This window comes from Athalia rosae, chromosome 7 (genome assembly GCF_917208135.1).
Source record: "Athalia rosae chromosome 7, iyAthRosa1.1, whole genome shotgun sequence".
NCBI classification, from domain to species: Eukaryota; Metazoa; Arthropoda; class Insecta; order Hymenoptera; family Athaliidae; genus Athalia; species Athalia rosae.
Genome location: NC_064032.1, coordinates 10,232,282 through 10,254,727, shown reverse-complemented (window position 1 = coordinate 10,254,727; position 22,446 = coordinate 10,232,282). Strand labels below are relative to the sequence as shown.

The window sequence follows — 22,446 nt, the reverse complement described above, 5'->3', positions numbered from 1 at the left end:
AAAGGACCCCGTGTACACGCGGGGTAGTTTTCTCCTTACGTACTCATTCCCTCTCCGACGTGGTAATGGTGTCGTTGACGGACTTTTGAAATCTCCTATTTTTGTTGTTTTTTTTTTCATCCCTTTTTTTTTTGTTTTTTTTTCTGTTTTTTTCTTTCTTTTTTGCCACGTTCGTAACGCGCGCCGCAGCTTTAACCCGAGTCGTGTAGTCGAACTTCCGTTGATCGAATCGTAACGGTGCGGCGTTAGAATTACGCTGCAAATTTCTCAACCTACCTGCAGCGCTGCCCACCTAATATTCACCTCGAAGATAGGAAAATTCGATCCATAAATTATAGCGGCGAGAGCAGCTAAAGCTGAAATAAAATTAGAACGTGAATCGGCGTTCTTACGAAAGGCTTTAGGTACCTACGGGACCGCATGACCGGATCCCCTTCCGCGGCGCAATTTATTCGCGAATCGAACCAGTTTTGTAAGCGTATAAAATCCTTCGTATTTTTCGATCCCACGAATGAATCCGAATCCGCTCGACAAATTTATCCATCTATCGAAACGAGTGCACGAAAAAAAAAACAAAAAAAAAAAAAGAGATCACATCGATCGCTGATTTTTAGAATTATTCGAACGTTGGACTTTTTGCGCTCGTACACACGGAGAGGAGAGCATATAAGTCGATCTGTACATGTCCCAGAGAATTTACTACGGATGTATGTACAGTCAATGCGGGTAATAGAGCGGGGACAATAACGCGCGTTTATAAATAAAAGTTCGAAATTAAAATAACGTTTAGATCTTAGAAAGCGTAGAGAATCGAGGTTGGATCTCTCTCCGTACACTTCGCGGTTGAGACGTGACGCCGGTACAATACAGTGCGTTATTAATTCACTCGAACGAAGCGCAACAAAAAAAAAAAAAAAAAAACGGTGTGCACTCGGTCGAGATACGTTGCATCGTTTTATAACCCCTATCGTAGACGATTGTGCAGGTCCCTTCGTACCTCGAAATTTTCTCAAACTTGAAACGGGTGTAATTTATTTCCCGATATGTGAAAAAATCAAAAATCATCAGAGTGTATTCGATAATCCGATAAGAAGAATTCCCGCATTACAGAGAACCTAGAGTAGTAATTTTTCGTTTTTTTTTTTTTTTTTTCTATTCCTTCGAATTCACCTGTATATTTACTCCGTGTGTGCATGTAATTCGTGTGTATGTTACACACCGTGGTATTACTGGGTCGGTGCGCGACGTATGAGAAAATAATAATTATTCCTATACGGTGCAGTTTAAGTATACGCCTTCATTTGACAGCCGGGGCCGGTGTCTTTGAGAGTTTCTTTTCCCTCGCCTCGCAGCTATCCCATCCTCGTAATCCTCGTCTTCGTCCTCGACGAGTTTTAAGCTCGAAAGTTTAACAACCCCCACTCGACTTCCGTCCGATTCCCACGAGGCTCTCCGCTCTCGCTCGGCTCCTTCCTACTGTCCTATACGAGACTTCCTCCTTCCCCACGAATCCTTTCTTTTCCTCCGATATCGCAGTAGAACAAATACGTTGAAGAAAAAAAAAAAAAATAAAAAACAAATGACTCTTCTCTCCAGAAATTGACAGAAAAAAGAGACCGTCGCTGAAAATCATCTGACCTCTGTTCGTTTGAATTCGAATCCGCACTATTTTCAGGTGATTCGACGTTATTTATTTTGAACACCGGTTGTAAATTTTTTTCATCCGTGTGTATCGGTAACCTCGGTATATAAAAGTCTGACGAGAAAACGTTGGAAAAAAAAAAAAAAATAAATAAACCTAAAAAAATTAATGGAAATAAATAAAAATAGAAGGTTATATCTATATCTACGTACACCTATGTATATACCAACGTTGTAATTATATTGCCGTCTATGGTATATAAATATACGTGTACTACACGTGTGTGTGTGTGTGTGCGCGCGTATATAATAATATTATATTACCATTGCGCTGAGCGGCGTCCCGCGTTGGTCGCGAGTTACGTCAGAGATGATCTCCCTGATGATGTTGCTGCTGTAATTACCGCGAAGAATCAAAGACTAGTCCCTCTCAACTCCCTGCCATGCAGCTCCTCTCCTCCTGCGTTCCCCTCCGCCCGACCTTTCCCCTCTCCCTGTCTTTCCCAGCTCATTTCTTTCCTTCCAAATTTCTCCTCGTACTAGAAATTCGCCACGGTTAGAGAAAGAAAAAAAAAAAAAAAAAAAAGGATAGAAAAAGAAAAAGAAAAATAGAAAATCTCCAACTCCGCGCGGCATCTAATGACCCGGGAAGAACAACTAAATTTTTATCGTCTCGTGTAACACGACGTACGTGAAAATAAGATGAGAAAAAAAATATAGAGAACCGACGAAGGAATCGCGCAATAATTTTTATTCCCACGTCGATTTTTCTCAGTCCCGCCTATCGACGCGATGGAGAATTTGAGAGAGTGAAATGACGGCATTCGATGGAAGACCGTTGGAATAGATCAAAGAGAAAATAAACGAATCAGAAATGAGAAGAAGAATATCTCAAAAGTTCTCTTTTTTTCTCTTACAAACCAAATTTCACACACGGAATCGTTTTATAAGATCCTGTTTTCGGTGGATCGCAAAGCTAAATAGATGAAAAAAACGATTCCTCGGATGTCCTGATCCTGATACCCGTTCCGCATACTTCGATTAATTTTTGTTCTTCTTTCTAATTTTCGTTTCAACGTCCTCGGGGTCTTCCTGCGGAGAGGTAGTCGCTCCGGGTGTTCGTAAAATTGTCGACGAGAGGAAGGAGAAAAGAAAAAGAAAAAAAACAAAAAAAACTAACGTAGATACGTATAATTTTTTCCCGAAAAGGGTTTAGGCCACCCCAGTGCGGTATATTCACGTGGGCTGTACACCACGGTTCATATCCCATAGAGCCGTCAATCAGCGATGTGTTTTTTCAAATCTTGCCTCTATATATGCGTTTCGTTGGTTTTTTTTTTCTTTTCGTTTTATTTTAATTTTAATTTTGTTTTTTTGTTTTTTTTCGTTATTCCGAACCCGCGTAGATTTTTATAGGTCGGACGGAATCGTCCGCCCCTTTCTTACCTCTCGCGGCTTTTTCTAGCTCGCTTATTCCTATTTCCTTCGATCCCCGTGATGGGGATCCCATCGTAAAGTCCGGATGTTACGAGGGTTCGCCCGTCACCCTATACCCGGAGCTTGATTTTCATATTTTCATATAGACTACGTATAACGCCGTGTTTCCATCGTCTCGTCCGGAGTCGTGTCGATCGGGTACGCACGTATATATGCGTATACTACACGTATATACCCGAGCCGAATTATAAAGCTCATTTGGTTAATTACGATATTTTAATTGTCCTCGAATGATAATAGTGGATAATAGAGGGGAATATCCCTGCGTGGCGGCGTATTAAAAAACTCAGCGGTAAACCCCGTTGAGTAAGAGAAGAGGAAAAAAAAAAAAAAAAAAAATGGTTTCTTTTTTTTCTTAAATTCTAGAAAAACAAAAAAAAAACAAACAAAATTGAACGGAAAAAAAAGAAATGGAAGTAAATAATATCGGGGCGAACGAGATGTACACAGTTTCATCGTGGAAGCGCTGTCGGTGCGGTTCAGAGAAAATAGAGAATATACGCACTCCTCCTACTTCTCTTCAATTTTTTTCTCTTCTTTTTCTTTTTCTTCTTCTTCTTCCTCTTCTTCTTCTTTTTTTCGTTAAATTTGTTCAAGTTTACCGCGCGGCACCGAGGATTTCCATAATTAAAAACTATAATATCGGAGAGAGTTCTCCGAGTGGTAGTCGCTCCCCGAAGCCGCGAGAGAGTAGTGAAAATGGATAAGGTTACCCGTACGGCCGACCGGAGATCCCCGGGCAAAAGTTCGTTACCGTCGATCCGACACTCGTCATTAACGCCGTACACCCTGAAATCGAAGGTTCCGGGGATGTGAAAACCGTAATCCCCCGGTGATGGACCCGACCGATGGCGAAGCGTTAAGCACACCTGTAATAACGTGGAGATCGCGGCAGGTGCGCCAGGAAGAGAGTCTCACTCGGAACTCGAATTCGTCTCGTGTCGTCGCATTACGCGAGCGATTCGTCGACCGATATTTTCGAAAGCGAATCCCCGTCCCCCCCCCCCGTCCGTCCTCTGCCTCCGCTGACTCCGCATTACCGTTGATTATCTTTCTGTTTGCAGTTTGAAGCCTCCCCAGAAGGATGGGGTGACGAAATCCAACCCCAGCAAGAGACACAGGGAGCGTCTGAACGCCGAACTGGACACCTTGGCCTCGTTGTTGCCCTTCGAACAAAATATCCTCAGCAAACTCGACCGATTGAGTATCCTCAGGCTGAGCGTGAGTTACCTGAGAACTAAGAGCTACTTTCAAGGTAAGGATACCGCCGAACCCACCCACCCCCTCCCCCCACCTCCCCCTCCCCCATTAAACGGCGCGAATCCCATCCGATTACGAGAGACGATTCCCTTCGACGATTCTCGATCGTGCGGAGACGAAAAATTGGTTTTCCGAATAATTTCCGTGTACGTACGTATACCATATTATGAAAGATTACAGTGAGTCGTCCGTTCCGAGCGATTCCGTAACTGCTTCTGGGAGGGTCCCCGAGGCTCCCGTTTACAGTCGCGGGGAATGGGTGTGGTTTTCGGCTCTACGGCATTGTGCCCGAGCCGCGTCTAATCTGAATCGAGGCGAGCGAGTTTTTTTTTGGTTCTCTTTTGTTGCTTATTTTTTTCGTTTTTTTAATCCGTCTCCGTTTCTCTCTTTATTCGAGAGGTGAATTTCGCTATCCACTTTGCTCACCCACCTCGCGAGTTATACGTTACATACATATACGTATAGGTATATAGAACGTTGTACGAAACCGCGGGTACGGCACGAGCTTGCCACGCGAACGAGTCGTTTAGTCTGGTTACATGATGCGGCTTGTGTATGTATACATGTATACACCGGTCTACCGGTCCTCTTCGAAAACAATACTCCGAACAAAACAATAGCTGCAAAACCGAGAACAGAGAAAGAGAGACGAGTGTTCCGTTTCGAACTTATTGCGATACGTTTCCGTAGCTACACGCCTCCTAATCTTCTACCTAAAGTTTCTCCTTTTGTTTCGTATCGTGCTCCCCCCCCCCCCCCCCCCCCCCCCCGCCCCGATACTCTCCCACTCTCCGTCGATCGTACCGTCGTTACGTTACGTTACGTTTCATCTCCATCGCGTTTGCAACGACGTACATAGTTCGTTCGTTCGCGAAACGGTAGAATAACGACGACGAGGACTTAATCATCACGTTGAAATTTGCTTTTTTTTTCGTACTCCGAAACGAAAAAATTCCGAAGCAAGGAAGAAAAAAAGAAGAAGAAAATAGAGTGACACGGGGTGGGGAGAAATTAGCGGGATGAGAGAAAGGAATGTTCGAGGAATCGGATGAAAGTGCAGAGAATTCGGATCGGAAGAAGCCCTCCCGTTCGAACGCTTACCGGGTAGAAACGGTCGTATTCCGGGTATTAACGAACCGCTGGGGGCAATAAAGGGGGAGGGGGAGGGGGCAGGGGGAAGGGGGTGGTGGTGGTGGTTAAGCAGTCGTGTGTGCGATTCCGGGTCCAGGTATACGTACACGTGTAAGAAGAGGCCTCCGGTCGCGGGTATACACACGTACGTGTACCTCCCGTGGGATAGGGTATCTCGGTGAATATCGCGCGACACTCAGTTCGCCACCAAAGAGAAAAGATCTGGGTATCCTGACAATGAATAGCTATTAAAACGGTGTGAAACAATGCGGGGAGCACGATGGCCCCAGCTGCACAATCAGCAGCGCCGGCGTGCCGCGGTCGCGCTACCGTATTTCTCTCCTCTCGCTCACCCCCCCCCCCCTTCATCGTCCTTTTTCTTCCTCTTCTTCTTCTTCTTCTTCTTCTTCTTCGTCTCCTTTACTCCCTGCTACCTTCTTTTTTTTTTCGATTTTTTTCTTCTTTTCTTTTCTTTTCTTACACCGCAACCGAGCTGTCCGGGGTACCTGGACTCTCGCGAACCTTCTCTTGGTACGGTGTGTCGGTGATATATTACCAGATCCTCGATTATACGTGGTCCTCGATCCTGCACGCTCCTCCGAGTCCAGAAGAAGAAGGAGAAGAAGAAGAAGAAGAAAGGAGAAGAGAAGAGCCGGAGGACTCTCGGCTCCCGGAGCGATCGCGACTCCGGGGAACACCGCGAACGCTCTCCCGGTAACCCACGGTACACCCTCGCACCGATCCGGTACTCATGATCGGAATTCTCCTTCTCCTTCTTCTTCTTCTTCTTCTTCTTCTCGTCGAGTGGATGAAGAAAAACACCCCATCCGTGTCCTACGACAATGTATCTTAAGAGGCGATCTCGAGACGATGCTGCTTCTGCGTTTGAAAAAAAAAATTTTCTCGAGCACTTCCACCGTTTCCATTTCGGAATGTGATAACAAGAAAAAAAAAAAAAACTCGATACGCGACGCGTCGTCTCTCGGATGAAGACGGTCCCCGAAGAAGCGACTACGAGGCGAGTCCTTGTATCCCCGTTCGTATCTCGGAGTTTTCCACCTCCGGGATTGTTTTGTTTTTTTTTCGTTTTTTTTTATGTTTTTATTTTTTTCCACCTTTTTCCAAATCGCGTTTGTTTTACCAGTGTGATATATCTAGGAATGCGTTTGCCCGGTACGGTGGAATTAAAAAACCGTGGCTCTCGCACTTCTCGCTCTTATTTTCCCTCGAGATCTGACCTCGCCGATGGTGTGTTTCATTTGCAGTTAATTCAGTTTACTCGCTCTTAAATTCCACGGAAGGTGAGGTTCCCGTACGGTTGATTTAATTAGCCTCCTTCCCCTTAACCCCGTTCCTCGGCGAAGCGGGGGGTGATTTTTCGCCGTTGGCAGAACGCTCGGCGAAGTATAATGCGAGAGACGCCCGCCGACGCGGTATTGCCGAAGGAGTCGCGCGATCTCGAGAACGAAACGGTCAAGTCGAGCGAGGGCTACGTCGCGAGAGCCGTCGTCGGTGCTTAACCGCGGCCGGCGTTGACCGGTAGAGTAGGTGGGAAATCCGGACAGTGTACAGGATCCGCGTAGCGAAGAGCGCGAGCCGCGGATCGACGATAAGAGATCTCGTCTCTCATCCTCGAGGTGGAGAAGCACGGCGTATCGCCGAGCGGCGCGCCGCGTCCCACACACTCGATCTTCGGAACGGAGGTGCAACCGCGACTTCTCCTCGCAATTAACCGAGCGACGCCACTTAGTCTTATTATTGGCACACCGTTCCTCCTCCTCGTCCCACTACTTTTTCCGCCTCTTTGTCTCCGGGGAGACGCGTAGCGATACCGAGACAAAAGGAAATCCGAAAACCGCTGAGGGTCGATTCGAAAAACCATAGAAAAACGAAAAGGAACGAAAAAAAAAAAAAAAACTAGAATCCAGAGAACGCGACGACCTTGAAAGACATTCGTGACTCTCGGACTCCGAGTTTGCCCCAGAGGTTTTCCGAAAATCCGGAATAAGAAAATCCGGAATAACGATATCCCGTCGAGATAAATTTGCGGATGTGTTGAGGTCATCCGGTGTGCGCCGCGTCATTAGGCAGTCAATGACGCGGTGGTTAATCCGAACTAAGTCGAGGGGTTTTCGGGGCTGGGTACGCCGCGGCGGCGGCGGCGGAGGGGAGCGAAAGAGACGGGGAAGCGTAGAGGAGGATCGAATCTCTAATGGTTCGGGTCCTCCGCCGTCTCTCCGGAGTGAGGAGAGACTCCCGAGACGACTCCGACTCGGTAGGAATTCTCGAGGCGGGGAACGCGCCGTGTAGATCGGAGTCACAGTCCATAGCTCTCTTTCGGGACCATTAATAACCACCGCCGGACTAATTACCGACCGCGCATGCGCATCAAATCCTCATTAGACAATTCGTCACTCTTCCCGATGTTTTAATCGAAACGGACCCGGCCAACTCTAATGAATTCACTCCGGTGGTGCAGGGCACCGAGACCTCGCGTACACAAAACGAACCTTCCTATGGTATAACACAGAAATATGTGTGTATAAAGCGCGCCGCCCTTCTCTGCATCTTCCTCGACCGCGCGTAGATTACACCTAACCTAGCTATACACTCGAAAAATTCTCGACAATTTTTTCACCGCCAATTCACGCTACGGAAAATATGTATTTCTAAGCGTACAATCCCCCCGTCGGTAACTCAACTTCGAATTACCGTACTTTGATTTTTCTTTTTTCTTTTTTTTTCTTTTTTATTTTCTATGCATAAAAAATTGGAAAACGACGAAGCAGCGGTGTTGCAAAATTGCTTCAACGGTACGTCCGAGTTCGACGATGAGAAGAATTTTATTTCTCGCGACGCTCGCGGTTTGTGGCAGTTTTTTTTTTTTTTTGTTAATTAAGACGTACTCTCGCATTTCCTCCCGATATGCGTAAGTAGGCATTTGAGGCGCCATGCCCCGCATACCGACCTTCGATCGGATCGCTCGATCGCATTATACGAGTAATCTAAATATATGTATATACATATCTATATATACGTATGTATATACGATCGTGTACATGTAAGTTAACTAACGTATCTCGACGTAATATTACATGTAGCTATCTCCGTATCTTTAAGTACCCATGTATTATGGGGCCGGGGAGCTCCCCGAAGCGATCGTAATCTCCGACCAATCGCCATTATTCATTTTCCTGAATGCAGCTGCTGCACCAGCGCCAACAACGTATTATACATGTATATAGCGAAAGGCGCACTTCACCTGATTAAATTAATAAATTGAATCCGTCAGTCACTCAGGAGTTCGCTCACCGACCACCGGATATCCCCTAACTGACACCATGCTTTATAATACGATCAATTTTAACATCTCACTGACCACCCCCCCCCCGTTCCATTACGTATCGCCCCTCTTTTTCAAAATCATCGACACCTCGCGCCAGACAATAGAGGAAAAAGGAGATGATCTTTGGTTTATCTTCGCACATTCATTGCGGTAAATATCGTTGAAATAAAGAACCCGAAAAACTAAAAAAAACAAAAAAATAAAAAAAAAACGCAAAAGAAAAGAAAAGTAAGAAAGCAAACGATAGAAAGAAAAAGGAATGAAATTTTTCTTGCACCTTGAGTAAGTATGGCGTACGAGCGGTGTATTGAGAATACCGAACGACGACGACGACGAACTAACTGCACCGTCGGGTATACTAATTGCACCTTATTTTTAATAGTATCGTTAATGAGCGATATTTATCACAGCGCCCCGGTATTATAATATCGGCTGCGGCCGGCCGACCGATTAAATGCAAATCGACTCCATATACGTATATATATATAGAGGTGTTTGGACTAATTTTCAAGATATCGAGGACAGGTATATCAAAACGAACCGAACGGCGTCGAAGGATTTTTTTTTTTCTTTTTTTTCCATCGCCGTTTAGACGGAGAAAAAGAGAAATTTTCGAAAAAACAAAAAAAAAAAGAATCGCGCGTTAATTTTCAGCCGCGAACGTTGGTTTTTTTCTTTTTTTTTTTTCTTCTTCTCCTCGATTCTCTCGCGATTGCGGAATCGTACGAGATAATACTGTACGCGTCGTGTTCGGGAACGTAGTGTAAATGATATAAAAATGATTATTTCGTTCTGACGTCGGGTGGTGTTTTACACGCGATGAAATTCTGGTGAAATCTGGTGATGTTTAAAAATAGTTTGGCTAGAAAAACCGCTAACTCCCGGTGCTCGACGCAACGATTGGAAATAGCCAATAATTATCATCGTCGAAGTTTAGCGGTATATTATCCCCGTTGAGCAATTATCTTAATTAAAAAAAAGTCGCCCTTCTTACGTACGCTACCTGTTCTCGATGTACACCGCTTATAATTGGCACGTTTCATATTTTATTACTTTTTCTGCCCGCCCGTACACACGCCGGTTAGAATTATGCAATAATCGGCTCGTTTCGTACGTACCTATCCTCATTTGTATCGAAACGCTTAAACGAATTTAATGAACGATCGAGTGGCCGATTTTTTTTCAACATTCCTTCTCCTTTCCCCCTTCCATCCACCTCTCACGTCTGTACGCCCGTCAGTCGTGCGACGATTTTTGAAAAAATCTATTCGGTCGCCTTTGTCTAATTTCATTCGAAACTGGATGATGAAGTGAGAAATCAAAGAAAGAAAAAAAATATATTCAAAAAACGAACGATCCGGTCTGCGACCCCGATTTCCGTTCACTTCCGCTTTCTAATTGTAACGATCGAACGTATAAATTGGTCTTTGTCTACGGAGTATAATCTTTTAGCTATCCGTTGCTCGTTACAGCGAACAGTGGCTGGGTATCCGTCGCGGCGATTTCGCAACGCTCCACACGTAGCAATCGACGGATCGATCGATTTTATGCAATAATTGCATTCGTATAGCTTAGCTATTCGTCTGTCGTTCGTCAGGGCAAATGTGGAGGCTGACCCAAATAACGATCGTGCTCCGAGGAGCCCGACGCCTCCTACGGTTCCCGCGGTCGGGATATATCCGTAATAGCGCGATAAAGAGGTGAATGTGAAAAAAAAAAAAAAAAAAAAAAAAAAAAAACAGGTGAAGAAGAAAAAACAAAAAACAACAAACGAAAAGCGAATAAATCCGCACGACGACGTCTCGCGACGCCTACGCGACACTCGACACGCTTGTGAGTGATGGTTCAACGAGAAACGATTCCCCTCAACCGATCCGGGCAATTAAGAACGAACGCTCGATAAAATCATCCGCGACACGTGAACTCGCCGATAAATTTTTTCAACACAAGAAATCCATTTTTATTTTTTTTTTGTTTTTGATTCTGATTCGATTTTCTTCAATAGAGAGAAAGAAAAAGGAAACGCTTTCCATCGAACAATTGTCTTTCAAAAACACAAAAAAAAAGAAAAAACTGTAAAATACGAAAAACCTGAGAAGAAAAAAAAAGAGAACACATCCCTCAGATCGGAAACCACTCGAGCTGCGAAACGACATAGTTTCTTCAGTGGGTCAAAAGCGGCAAATGGAGAGAAATATAGGGGTACGAGGGAAAGGCTTGCGAGCAGCTCGGCTCACGTCTCACTCAGCTGATCGCGTCCTGCGAGAGAGGGTTTCATACGCGCCAGGCTACAGCAGCAGTGATCCTCGTACACAGTAGGTAACGTACGTACGTTGAAAGACGTACTCTGCAGAGCGTCCTATGCGTGCAGGGAACGAAAGCTAACGAAGTGATACGGGTAGAAGAGAAGCAGAAGCGGCGACGGTAGCCGCAAATATAATACGTATAAGTATACGTGTGTACGTTTGCACGTACATCCGAACCGTGCGGCGATACGTAAAGAGTGTAGCATGTGGCGTACACGTCGATGGCTTGGTGTGCTTTGAAGCTGTCCTCCGCGAGTCCGGTTGCAGACTATCACGCAACCCTCTCTCGCATCCGCGTTTCGACGTCTTCGCGCGACTCATTCCGAACCGTGCAGGCGCACGCGTTAAAACCCATCGGCCGCTCCGCGCTACCGACCGACATCTAATTACCGTCGGAGGCGATTGGCAAATTTTTTTTTTTTTTTTTTTTTCTCGAAAAACCAACGCAACAATTAAATCAACCGATGAGTGAAAAACGCAATTTTCACCTACCGTACGCAGCTATGATTCACGCGAGACGAGCGCTCCGATATTTCTTCAGTTTTTTCATTCTTCTTACCCCATTTTCCTAATCATTCATACGAATCACTTGCAGCGGTACGTCGGTTGAAAAAAAAAAGAAAAACGGGGGGGAATTAAAAAAAAAAAAAAAAACAGGGTTTCATAAAGTTTTCCGATTCTTATCTGGATAAATAGCGAGTTAATAGTTGCATTTTATCGATAACTTTTTTTTTTGTTGTTTTTTTCACTTTTTTCCCCTCTATTTTCATACCGTTTCCTTCATTTTCTCCGCTGTATCCCGGTGGTAAATAATCGTGTAATGTATGTATCGCGCGGAGAAGGCGGTAAAGGGGGTTGGCGGCGGCAAGGGGGAGGGAGGGGCGGTACACGTCGGTTTACTAATGTGAGTGCAGCTGTTGGGTTGGCTGTGAAAACACAACACACAAATTTATGCAAAGTACTACTTGTCACCGTTGTATATATAAGTCGCAGAACTGAGAGAACCTCCCCCCCCCCTCCCCCCTCTCTACCTCACCTCGACCTCTTCCGAGGGGTATAATTGGGGCCCCTTCGATACCGCGATAATATGTATAACAGCCGTATACGAATACGAATGAGAAATACTCGCCACGTTAACGCTCCTCTGCGATACGCTCGTGTAAAAGTTTATGAAAAAAAAAAATAAAATAAAAACAAGGAAAATTTTTCCTCAAAAATAATTTTTGAGACACCCATCCCCACCGCTTTGAAACATCATACTTTTTCTTCATTTCCCTATTTTGTTCCTCACGAATCGGATGCATCCGAATTCGGATATTGCAATCGCAATTACAGTTCAGAGTTGAACCGAAAAAATGACGGGAGTGTATCGATAAGGTCGGTATCCGCTATACCTCCCGTACCGCGTTACGCGGTCGCGATAAAAAGGGTGAGACGAAAGTGACTCCGATGGGAAGATCCGATTGATAGTCGGGTGAATACAATCCGTGGAAGGGCGCGAGTGTAGTATACACTCGGGCTAAGCGTTCAAACGACGTTCTCTCGCTGCGGAACGAATCGCGCGGCCCATTCTCACCGTAACAGAGCCCGGAGTGGTTCGTTCGGCCGGTCGACCCGCGGGGATACGCTCGGGGTTGTTCGAAACACCGACGAGCGCCTCCAGTCGCCCCGGGGAGGAGAGAGTCACCAGGTGAATGATGACGTAATTTGTTACCTAGGCTCGCTCAGTCCTCGAATATATATATATGTACAAGGCACGGGCACGAGGGGGCAAAAAACTTGCGCGCCTCTCCTCGTGTCTAGATATATTCTTATGCGCTAGAAAACAACGACTCATAGATCGGTGGAAAAATTTGATTATTGGAGCCTTTTGTTTTATTTGATTTTTTTATCTTTTTTGAGTCGGAAGAAGACGAGGGTAGCCTATGTGTGCGGAACTATTTTCATCCTACGGATGATCGATAACCCTTGGAACCGTCAAGTTTGCTCCATAAGTTCCCGAGTAATTTGCGATGAGGGTAGAGGCGAATAAATCAGTCAGCTGGCTTAATATGGAATACAGATATCCCGATTGATTTTCATCTATTCCAGTTTCTCAAAAACTGTATCTATAGCCGGTTGGAGGAAAATTGAACGTTTTCGCAGTCGTACTTAAGAGCCGCAAGCTTACGCCGTTCTCATGATAATCCTGTACAGCGATATACACAGACATATACACGTAGGGTAAATAGGGTGTATGTATACGTACGTACGTATAACACGGTGTACCTCGGGGTCTGGAATCACGTTCCAAGTTTAATTGATGTTTGATCGATGGATAATGACCGTTGTCTCGTCGGTCGAACCTACGTAGAACCGTACAGAAACTTATTCCGTTGAAATACATTTCCGTTTCCGTACCGTCGAACACAAACTCGTCGTCGCGAATCGTGACGGCGATTTTACCGACGTGCGAATATTTTCGACGATCATATCGTACGGTTTCGCGAACGATGACGTACGTCGTACCCGACCAAACCAAACTCGCCACGGTTAGCCATAGCGTCGTATATACAAATACAAATATAATGAGGAAGCGATTAACCGCCAATCCGAAGTATCGACTGCGGTATTATCCTCATACACCCATATCCTCTCTATGGCAAACAAAAACGTATCGCTTTCAGCCCTTGGTTACGCTCCACAGGCACCCCCGCAGGGGTTCCCGAGGGTTCCCAAGGGCCCCCGACTACGGCACCCCACAACTGATACCCGCTTGCGGTCGGTCTCCCCCTCCACCCCTCCCTCCCTACCACATATACGACGAGATACAATAAGACCTGCGTTACGCACAGGTATACATTATTTGACGTTGTGTTATTGTATAATACGAATCAGGTCCAGCGATATATCGCCTCCTTGTTTTTTTGCACCGTTCACCGGAAACAACCGACCCACCAATTTTCCCCCGCCCAAAGGGACGAAAACAAAGATGATTGGATACGAAGAGAATTTTCCATCACGTCCCGTTTCGCATTCGTTTTTCGTACGACAAGAGGTATATTATACACATTGTATAGCACCGTGTGCGCGAACTCGTGTCAGGGGGGGAATTAAGTAAGTTTCGGGGGCGGGGGGGGGGTGAAATTTCCGTTAGAACAAAGGACCGAGAATTAATTAGGCTCGGCCTAGGTATATACCTGGCGGACGATGTTTCACCCGCCCCGAATCCAGGCGTTGCTCGTATTCCTGGGGGGTATAGTAGCGAGATGGTGTTCCGTCCGGGGGAAGGGGGGTGGGGTGGGTCAGGTCACAGTATTTCATCAGCAGCGGCAGCGGTGAGCGAGGAAACAGAAATAGAGACAGAGACTGGACATCGCTTTAGAATCCAGAAAATTCTAAAGAGAGAGAGAGAGAGAGAGAGAGAGGGAGGGGGCGGGAAGGAAGGAAGGAAGGAAAGAAAGAAAGGAAGGAGGGAAGGAACAAAAAATTGAACAGAGAGGGAACGAAGTCTGGTCGTTCCGCCGCTGCCGCTCCACGCGTTATAACCACCCCCGAAGAGGGCGCCGGTATGGTCAGAGAGCATATGGTCGATCACATCGTGCTCGTATATATATATGTATATATGTATATACGTACGTGTAACGCAGCTACTACGGTAACAGGCCCTCTGCCACCTGGCCTTTGATAAGTTTTAGTTAAGAGGCATTCGCCAGTGCCCCGCGCGCCCACCCTGTGCAGCCGGACGACTTACACGTACGCCGCCACACATGCGTATATGTATGTATATAGATAGGATGGACGTGGATAATGATATATGTATATATATGTGTATTTCGTTGACCATCATCGTCGTCATCATCGCCGCCGCCGCCGCCGCTGCCCGTAGTACCGAGAAAATAAAAGGGAAGGGCGGAGGTTGAATTTAAGACCGACTCCACCCTAGAAACCGACCCCCGTAAACGATATCGAAATACACGATGAGCTTTTTTTCTAGTTTTGTAATGAAAAAAAAAAACAAATAAATTTAAAAAAAAATAAGAAGCTTCTCGGGGTGCAGGTGATGTACATATGCGCATATAGGTATGTATATCTTGTTATTTCGAAGGTCGTTGGGAAAATTAGTATCGATGAAATATATCTGTAGATTACACGCGAAATGAGAATAGCGCTCTGTAGGTGCAGGGTAGGACGTTGAGCTGCAAAATTTCCCGAGGACGACGTACGTACGCGACGCGGCGCGGTGCGTAGCGGTGTCGGTGTCGGGCAGCAGCATCACGCATTGCAGTTATATATATATATAAATATACATCGTACACAAGTGTGAGGAACATTAGCAACGGTGGCTTGTTGCACTGGGTGCGTATCAACTATCATCATACTTTAACTTGATATCCACCATTTGCTTCCTCGTGATACGCCTCGTAAATCGATACGGCGTTTCGCCGTTTTCACTTAACCCGCACTACCCGTTGCCGACGACTACGACGACGACGACGACGACGACGTACGTACGTACGTACGTACGTCGTTCCCTCCGTATACTCGAAATTTTTTACACCCGGGTACACCGCGACTAACCCGTGGTGTGTGAGACAGTCGAGTCGGTAAGCGCGTACTACGTACAATAACGTCAACTCGGAAAATAAATCGGTGTCCGTATTTTTGTTGTTTTATTTATTTATTTATTTATTTATTTATTTATTTTTTTTTTCCCAACACGTTCGGCTGCAGCACTTTCCTCACCGTTTCCTCGCCCCATCCAGACCACCGCCACCCCCTCGCTCCTCTCCATGCACGTGTCTCACACGTTTTCAACGTCCATCTCATCGGCGGTACCGTGAGATGGTGTATATTTCATCACGGTTATAAAATACACGTCGCACACACGTTCGCGTGTACCCCGCACACGTGTAGCACGCACACGCACACGCAAGTATATATTCCGTGTCACACCTTACGAGGTGTTAGGTGTGCGTATGTGTGTGTGTGCGCGCGACGCATTACAGGACCTGATTACGATCGTTATAAGAGTAAATTACTGCCGCAGAATTTATTATAAAGATAACGATAATGTAGTTTCGCGATATAAATCTTTGGAAAGATAAAGAAGAAAATAAAAAAAAAAAAAAAAAAAAAAAAAAAACATATTTATTAATGAACAGAATTATTTCCAACCAAACGATCATTTTTTTCCGCAGGGACTCGAGACACTCGTTTTCACTTTTCTCTTTTTTTTTTTTTTCTTCTCACCGTCGACTTTCTTTCCTTCGATCGGAAGAGAAAATTTTCTGCCGAGAAAATTGAAAATCTTGACGGATGTAAAGAATCGGCATATGTGTAATTGGAAGATTGAAAAAAAAAAAAAAAAGAAAAAGTTATATTCTTGAAGTGAGAATCTTTCGCGTTGACGCATCTCGCGTGTAACTCGGTAGTCGTCAGGCAGGTAGGTCGGGTAGGTAGGTAGGTAGGTAGGTGGGTATAACATACAGAAGATGGATATCAAAGGATCTCACCTTTCACGAGCTGACCACGAAAACCCTTTACATAATTCATGCTTCGATTCCGTTCCACGAGTCGAGAGGAAAAAAGAAGAAAAATCCCTTGCCGAACTCCAGATATCTCCGAAAACCTGAATGGAAAAAGAAAAAAAAACAAAAACAAACGAAAAAGAAACGCATCAGTTTTTGACGGTGACGAAAGAGAGGAATATCGTTTATTCGTATATTTGACGTCGTTGCGATCCGAAGTCGATGATCTGCGTAAAAAATGACAATTAAAAAAATCATCCTTCGCGAGGATGGTAATAATAATGAAATGAGTAATAAAAGTATCGGATCGTACCGAAACGGAGTTGTTAAAAAAATACGTACGCACACACAGACGGAATATGCCGATGACCGAAGATACGCTGGTACCGTACAGAGCGCGCGGTATGCTAAGGATCATCGGCGAAAAGAACGAAAACTTATAGGGGGAGTAAGGGGAAGAGGAGGACAAAAACCGCGTGTGTTTTACACAGTGTAATACGAGGCCGGTAAAGTGGTCGGTGATCAAGGATCGAGACGCGGTAGAAATTTCATTTCCGGGTTCGAAAAACCCTCCCGTGCGAACGTCGAACGAGACGAAATAATTTTCCTCAAAAATGCGGATCGATCGATTTTAGGGAAAAACGGGCGAACGATCCGAAACGGGCAAATGGTAAGGAGAGTTCGATCGGAGATCGTTGAACGAAAGGGAAAAAAAAACAAGAAAATCGTCACTCGCGAATTATGTACGAGAATTTTGTGATTCCGTCGGCTCGAGTGCGACTACGGCGCTACGTACATCTGTGTAATCGAATAAAACAAAGGCGATTCGCGGTAAATCTAGGAGGTCATAGGATCACCGACATTATACGTCATGTATACAGCGTATCTTATGCACCTGGAGTATCCCACCGATTCTATATAAACCTGAGGGTATCGTTTATAATTATTGGAGGGGTGAGACTTATATGCTCACAGCTGTATATCGCGATATATATATATCTATATATACGGAGGGCGCAATGTACCGGATATTTTAGGATTTCATTTTGCTAGTTTTTTTCGTCCACTTATTTATCTCATCCCGTTTTACGAAGAAGGAGATCGGTCGTACCTACGAAACGAGGTGTTATGAAAATCACGATTTTTACAATACGTGTTTCATAATGAAATGCGACGTTAATTACGCCGCGTGGATAACACGAGGATCGTACGAGAGTCGTTCATTCATATTGCATGAGTTCTCGCTTGCGCCGTACGATATCGAAATCAACGAACTAAAAAGTGCAGTATACTATAGTTCCGTGAGCTTAGAGGCTGGTACAGCCATAGACGAATTTCTATATTTTAATTGAATGAAATGTACACACTGTGAGCGAATTTCTAACAACGTTTGTACTACTTGATTATTTGCATTGGCCTCCGGTTTACGATAATCATAAAAACAACGTCCATACGGACTCCTCAGGCTCTGATTCCGCGGCAGTTCATTGTGTGATCGACTAATTATATTAAATCTTATTGTAATTGGACCGTAGGCAGAACTTTGATACGCACCACTTACATCGGTAACTAGGGAGCTGCCGGCCGGCCGGCCGGCCGGCCTTCCTCTTTTTTTTTTTTTTTTTCTTTTCCCTCCATCATACTTCGCAACGCGAATGGTTCGCCTAACCGGGTTTCACGAGTCGCGAAATTTGAGATGGAAAAGGAATCCATTCCGGTCGGTCTTCACCTCCTCATCCTCATCCTCCTCCTCCTCGAATCTTCGATTCTTTTATTTTTCACTCCGGATCACCCCGTCCCATTCTCAACGAATTTTCTGGTTGCGGTCCCCGTAGTCCCCCACGCGTCTGAGACCCCCCCCCCCCCCCTCCACCCCACCCCACACCCACGCCAAATTCATAGATCCCCGCGACGTCTACGTGCATACGTACACCTAATACCCGCACCTCGACGCTCACCCTTTTCGAGTAATTGCTTTGTTTATCGTATCCAATCGCGAGGCACCGCTCGCATTTGCATAACTAAGGTCGCCATACGTCACCGACAACTTCGTCGTGCACAAGACGCGATACAAACCCCCTCCCCCTCCCCCTTCCCTCCCCTCCCCCGAACTTATGTATTTCCTTTACTGGTATACCTGTCCCACGATTTTCGAATTTTACTGATTTCCTTGCACGGAGAAACAAATTCGATTTGATTCTTTGGAATAACGATCTTTTTTCCTTACGGCGTGTAGTCAGCTTGCAGGTCGTCGGGGTTTCGTACGGCGTTTGTAAGGTTCTGTATTGAGCAATTTCAACGGAATTTAAAAACTTCTCATGAAGTTTTTAATTCCCCAGTTCCTGCCGGGGAGGCGGCGACCGTTTCGCCATCTTTCGCATCGGAATTCCCCGCGTTTAAAAGCAACCGCCCTCGCTTCCGAACGTACGAGCTCTTTATCTGACTTTCCGAGAGCCCCTGTTGCCGCCGCGCCGCGGTGTGCAAAGTTTCTCGAACAGTCGTCCTGCGATATCTCGAGGTGCTTATAATATGAATGTACACACGCGCGTCTCATGCATATATGCATGTTGAAAATGGAGAGAAAAAAAAAAAAAAAAAGTCGAGGGAATAGGAGCGAGAGGAACAACGACGACGAATAAAAAAAAAAAAGAAAAGAAAAGAAAAAAAGAAAAAAAAAAGAAAAAGTGAATAAAAAATTTAAGACGGTGAGAAAAAGAGAACCGCGCATTCGTCGTTGGTGAATGAGAAATATCTACAACGGCGAATCTGCTTCTGTTATATACTTCGACGGTTCGATTCCCCGGTTTTACCACCTCGACGCCATTACGCTTTTTCCCGGATCGAAATCGAATTTTCACAGCCTCGAAAGAACCAGACTCTCGATCCCCGCATTATATTCTTCACTGCGGGGTAACTTATGCGTCGCCTTATCGTTTTTCTCAATTTTTTTTTTTTTCTTTTCTCGCTTTCTTCCATTTCGTTCGTCGACGATCGGGCGACACCACCCACGTTATCGGAAAGCGAAAATCAGATTTCACACCGAGGCTCGTTGTACGTCGAGAGAAGAAAAAAAAAAAAAAACAAAAAAAAAAAAAAACATCGACTGCGATTCGTTCGATTTTTCGAAGCGACGACGACCGCAACGCCTTGCGTTTCTTCGTCGTGTGAATTCACACGAACCGGATGGCCTGGGTCCTCCCGTGTAAATTTTCCATCGTCGTACGAGCGTCGCGATCGGCGTAAAACAGTTTCACCTGGCGTTCGTTTGGCTGCACGCCGCGTCATTAACGAACTCTTTCAAGTTCGACGTACCGCCGGATCATCGCCGCTCGTGTCAATCGCCGCGGCGAATGTAATCCAGTCGAAACACACATCCCTGCACACGAATGAATCGCCGCAGCTGCAGCTTGAGGGTGGAGTTCTCCTTCGTTACCGAATTCGGTATCAACGATATTTTACCCTTTCACCCCGTCCGCGAGACGTCGGAAAAAAGAAACGAAAAGAAAAAAAAAAAAAAAAAAAAAAAACCAACAAACAAACGGACGGAACGGAACGGAAAGGAAGAAAGGATTCATCGCTGCTCGATACCGCCGACCGCGGCGTGAGGCCGTCAGGGCCGGCTGGTGATTCAATAATTCAATGATCGGTGATTCACTTCTTCGCAAGAAAATGTGAGCAACGAAAGAAACCGACCCAAAAAAAAAAGAAGAAAATAAAAATAAAAATTCTCAACCTATCGATGTACCTGTATGTATACCGCGATTGCTCCTGTAAAATCGAAGGAGGAATCTACCGAAGAAAAAAAAAAAATCAATTCCAGCGCAATTACACATAAATCTGTAGTAATTCGTGAAACGCTTCGAATCAAAATCACTCCGTATTCTTAGTTTTTTTTTTTTTTTCTTCTGGATACGAAGAGTAACGAGAAACAGGCGCGATATTCGTATTCGTGGAGGTGATCGGGCGTACCCCGCGGTGACTAATCAAAGCCTGAGGTATAATATCGTATACGCGTCGTAATCGCGCGTCAGAAATAGCGGCGGCATCAAGGGAAAACGGGGTGGGGGTTGCCGGGGGTGATTTCAGCCTTCGGGATCCCTGGGGTGGCGGGTGATGCGTCATTAATTTCAATCGGAATCAGACCGGGCCTGTAGGTTTTTCCCTCTTGGATAGGGTGTGCGTATGGGTATTATACGGTGCGCGCGTTACGATAGGTGCGGGAGGGAATCCTGGAACTTCGTCCTCCTCCATCTCACGTTCTTTCCGTACACCCGCACCGCTCCTCGGGTCGCCCTCCTCCTCCTCCTCCCTACCCCCCCTCCTCTTCTTCTCCTTCTTCTTCCTTACTTACCTGTAATTCGAGTCAGGGATTTATGGATTTCGTCAGCCCATAAAAACACGAAAAGCACGTTCGACCCGCTGTCATTGGCCCCATATTTCCACTCCGCGTGCCTCTGACACCCGCAACTCTATATACCGATATATTATATACCATCTACCATGTACCATATTCCACATATATGTACATATATTATATATTATATATATATATATACACCCGACTCCGAATAAACTTTCACTATCACAAAGCGCAAGTAGTTCATTTAACGCGATCATATTGGTGCACGTGGCTCGCACCACGCGTGTACCAATATCGCCAATTTTTGAGTCAAGTTTTTTTGTTTTTTTTTACTAAATTCAAAATCTATCTCCTTCCGTATGACAGTGAGACGACGAGGGTAATTCGTAGATATGTTAATTAATCCAAGGGTTGAAGAAAAAATACATGCAAAATACATCCCAAAAAAAAAAACTTATTCGCGGTGGTCCATCATCGTCGGTTTTTTCAAATCTGGTGATTACGACTGTAACCGATACGCGGTGGCTCTCGGTGTTATTGTTGCTTCGTGATTTAACATAACGGAATATTGTGAGGCTCGATGCAGTAATTATCGTGAACAAATGGGGGCATTAGCGCGAGTGGGCGGTGGCCCACCCCTGTCATTATGCAGATACGTCCGAAAATAACGTGTAGTACACGTTACACGTCGAGATCAGCCACAGATTCGGGGTTCGAATAACCCCAATAAACCACCCCCATTTTTTTTCCGTTTCCTATTTTTCTACTCTCTTTTACTCCTCCTTCTCGTACCACCTTCTTTCTCGCTCTTTGTTTCCTCGTTGTTTTCTACGACGTTGTGTTCGCGCACGCGCCCACCGCTGACCGGAAGTGTTTAAATCCATCATGGCGCCGACCGGAAACCGCCTGAGTCACTCGCGTAATCGTTCCCGACTCCCTTCCCCCCCCCCCCTCCCCCCCCCCGGCCCCCCTTCGTCGTACTCCACAGCCTTGGCCCTCCACCTTTCTTTCTCTTACTCTCGTACCATTTCCTATTTATCCGGCTCTCCTTTCTCTCTTCACGGTTATCGATCTTCCCGCCACTAAGGCTATACACGTTTCTTTTACTTTCCAACCCCCCTGCAGGACTATCTTCGCTTCCTTATGTCCTACCTATACCCCCTCAACTCTTTTTTCTTCTTCCGCCTCGTCTTCTTCTTCTTCTTTAACGCTGGACGAAAGACTCGCGAGACTCCACGTAACTGCAGCACGGTCGATGACGAATAATTTTGAGGGGGGATCGTGTGTCGATTTTTGAAGATTTTTGAAAAAGAAAGCGGTACATCCTTGTCTCTGATTCGAATCTGGATTCACGAATATTTCGATACCTGTGAATACACACGTCGCCGAGACGAC

At 45.5% G+C, this 22,446-nt stretch overlaps 1 protein-coding gene across 3 annotated transcripts in view; it reads left to right on the top strand.

The window, feature by feature from the left end:
* Positions 1 to 22,446, top strand: part of LOC105691087 (aryl hydrocarbon receptor) — a 78,781-nt gene that overhangs the window by 33,152 nt on the left and 23,183 nt on the right. For all 3 annotated transcript variants that reach the window (XM_048657877.1, XM_048657876.1, XM_048657878.1), the window contains exon 2: positions 4,203 to 4,393. In XM_048657877.1, the coding sequence (XP_048513834.1) occupies positions 4,203 to 4,393 (191 nt within the window). The remainder of the gene's footprint in view (positions 1 to 4,202; positions 4,394 to 22,446) is intronic.